Source organism: Egretta garzetta, unplaced genomic scaffold (assembly GCF_000687185.1).
Source record: "Egretta garzetta isolate BGI_Z169 unplaced genomic scaffold, ASM68718v1 scaffold737, whole genome shotgun sequence".
Classification (NCBI taxonomy): Eukaryota; Metazoa; Chordata; class Aves; order Pelecaniformes; family Ardeidae; genus Egretta; species Egretta garzetta.
The window spans coordinates 132,375-134,362 of NW_009260195.1; the positions used below are offsets into that span (position 1 = coordinate 132,375).

At 64.8% G+C, this 1,988-nt stretch overlaps 1 protein-coding gene across 1 annotated transcript in view; it reads right to left on the minus strand.

The window, feature by feature from the left end:
* Window positions 1-1,697, minus strand: part of LOC104129305 (rho guanine nucleotide exchange factor 16) — a 10,472-nt gene extending 8,775 nt beyond the window's left edge. Inside the window, exons 1-2 of the mRNA XM_009642226.2 lie at window positions 1,134-1,697; window positions 439-490 (exon numbers count right to left, since the gene is read on the minus strand). Of these exons, the coding sequence (XP_009640521.1) occupies window positions 439-490; window positions 1,134-1,688 (607 nt within the window). The 5' untranslated portion in view covers window positions 1,689-1,697. The remainder of the gene's footprint in view (window positions 1-438; window positions 491-1,133) is intronic.
* Window positions 1,698-1,988: the final 291 nt, after the last annotated feature.

Genomic DNA, 1,988 nt, shown 5'->3' on the forward strand with positions numbered 1-1,988 from the left:
CCCCGGGCCACGGCCGAGCCAGTCCCAGCACCCCCCCGCCAAGGTCGGACTTTGCACAGCGCCGATTAACCAGCAGCTCCCGCTCCCGACGGCTTCCCGCAGCGGTCCCGTGTTTGCCCAGGGCAAGCAGAGCTGGGAGCGCTCCAGCTGCGAGCGCGGCAGCAGCCTGAGCGTCATCGCGCCCCGGGGACGGGGAAAGCAGGGCTGCCGTGCTCCTCTTGCCGGGGGGGAAGCGGGGGCAAAAGCGATTGCCCCAGGCCAGGGACAGCAGCAGCACACGGGGCAAAGGCACTTGCAGGGATTCGCTTCGCTGAGAAGCGCCCCGGTGCCCTGCAAGGTGGAGGGGACGCCGGAGGTGGCACTCTCGGGAGGACGGGAGGTGGCACTCTCGGGAGGACGGGAGGTGGCACTCTCGGGAGGACGGGAGGCGGCACTCACGGTCCTTGAAGTTGGACGCCGTGGTGGAGCTGCGCCTCCGCCCAAAGGTTCTCTGCAAGAGGAAGAAGAGGAGAAGGCGCTGCAGTTACTGCATTTCTGTGGCTCTGGGAGGCACCGAGCTCTTTCAGGAAAGGGGAGAAGTTTCCCGCGCGGCCAGTCAGCAAATACCACCCCGTTCTTTCAGCCTGATTTTTGTCTGAGCTTTTGTTTGCCTTACTGAAGTGACTCAGCTCTCACCTTGCGTTATCGGGGTCACTGCCTTTCACATCTATCTGTCTCACACCTGGACTTTGCCTGCACTGGAGTCTCCTTTTCCCCAGACCTGCTTCACCCATGTTTGTGTACAACCAACCGCCACCTCGGAGCCACACACCCGGCCAACCCCACCCTGCAAACATGCCTGCAGCCGCCTGCCGACAAGCAGGAGCCCCGGAGCAGCCAGCTGTGCTCCCCACGAAAGCCAGGTCAGCTATTTGCGGGCTCTCCAGGGACCTACAGCATCTGCTGGTGACACGCAGGCGTCCCAAGGCACAAGTCACGTCACCAGGCTCAGCAAGCCCTGCCAGCTCCACGCTGGGCTCACACAGCTCTAACTGGGTTGCAGGAAAAAGGCTCTGCAGATCCCCCGGCAGCAGCTCATCACCAGGGAAAGCAGGGGCACCCTAGAGTGGGGTGGCAGCGGGTGCAAAACGCACCTTGTTCCTGCCGGGGCTGCGGGCCGGCATGGCACTGCCCTCCTCCGACACAGGCTTCAGCAAGGGGACGGTGCTCGCCGGCTCCGGCTCCTCGCCCAGGCCCTTCATGGCCGCGCGGTAGGACATGTTCCTCAGGTTGCGCTTGAGGGCCCCCCCACCGTCATCCTCCACCTCCGCCTCCAGGGAGAGGTTGGGGACAGATGTCCGCTTCGGGTCGGGGCTCAGGGGCTCCTGGCGCGAGCCAGCTGCCCCAAAGCTCTGGTGCCGGGAGGGGTTGGTCTTGGTCTTGGTGGAGACAGCCAAGCTTTTGGGGATCAGCTGCTGGGTTCCCACCTTCAGCGCGGCCGGGCTGTCCGTGCTGAGGACGATGCGGCGGGGCTCGGCTGTGGTGGAAGAGCCCATTGCCGAGAGCGAGGCGGCGTTGGACGCCGTGGTGGAGCTGCGCTTCCCGGTGGGGGAGGTTGGGCTGGGGGGCTCCGGCCGCACGGGGTGGCATCGGTACTCCAGGAGAGAGGTCTTGTCATCCACAGAGCTGCTGGAGGGGCTCCGAGACATGACAGCAGCACAGGGAACCAGAGAGCTGCGTAAGACAGACAGGCAGACAGAGAGATGAAATGACTTTTCCCTGTAAGGCAGAGAGCATTTAGGCTTAGCCACGGCCAGCGCACCATTTTGCCTGTGGAACCTCGGGGCAGCGCAGGACCCAGCCTCCGCTTTCCCCGGGTGCTGTACGCAGGCAGAGCCCATACAGACGCGCGTGAGGCTCTCGCTGCCCACGCACCTCTCCTGGGGCCACCAGGAGTCCCCAGGCTGACGTGCTGCGAAAACCCTGGTGGGTGCCTCAGCACAAGCCCT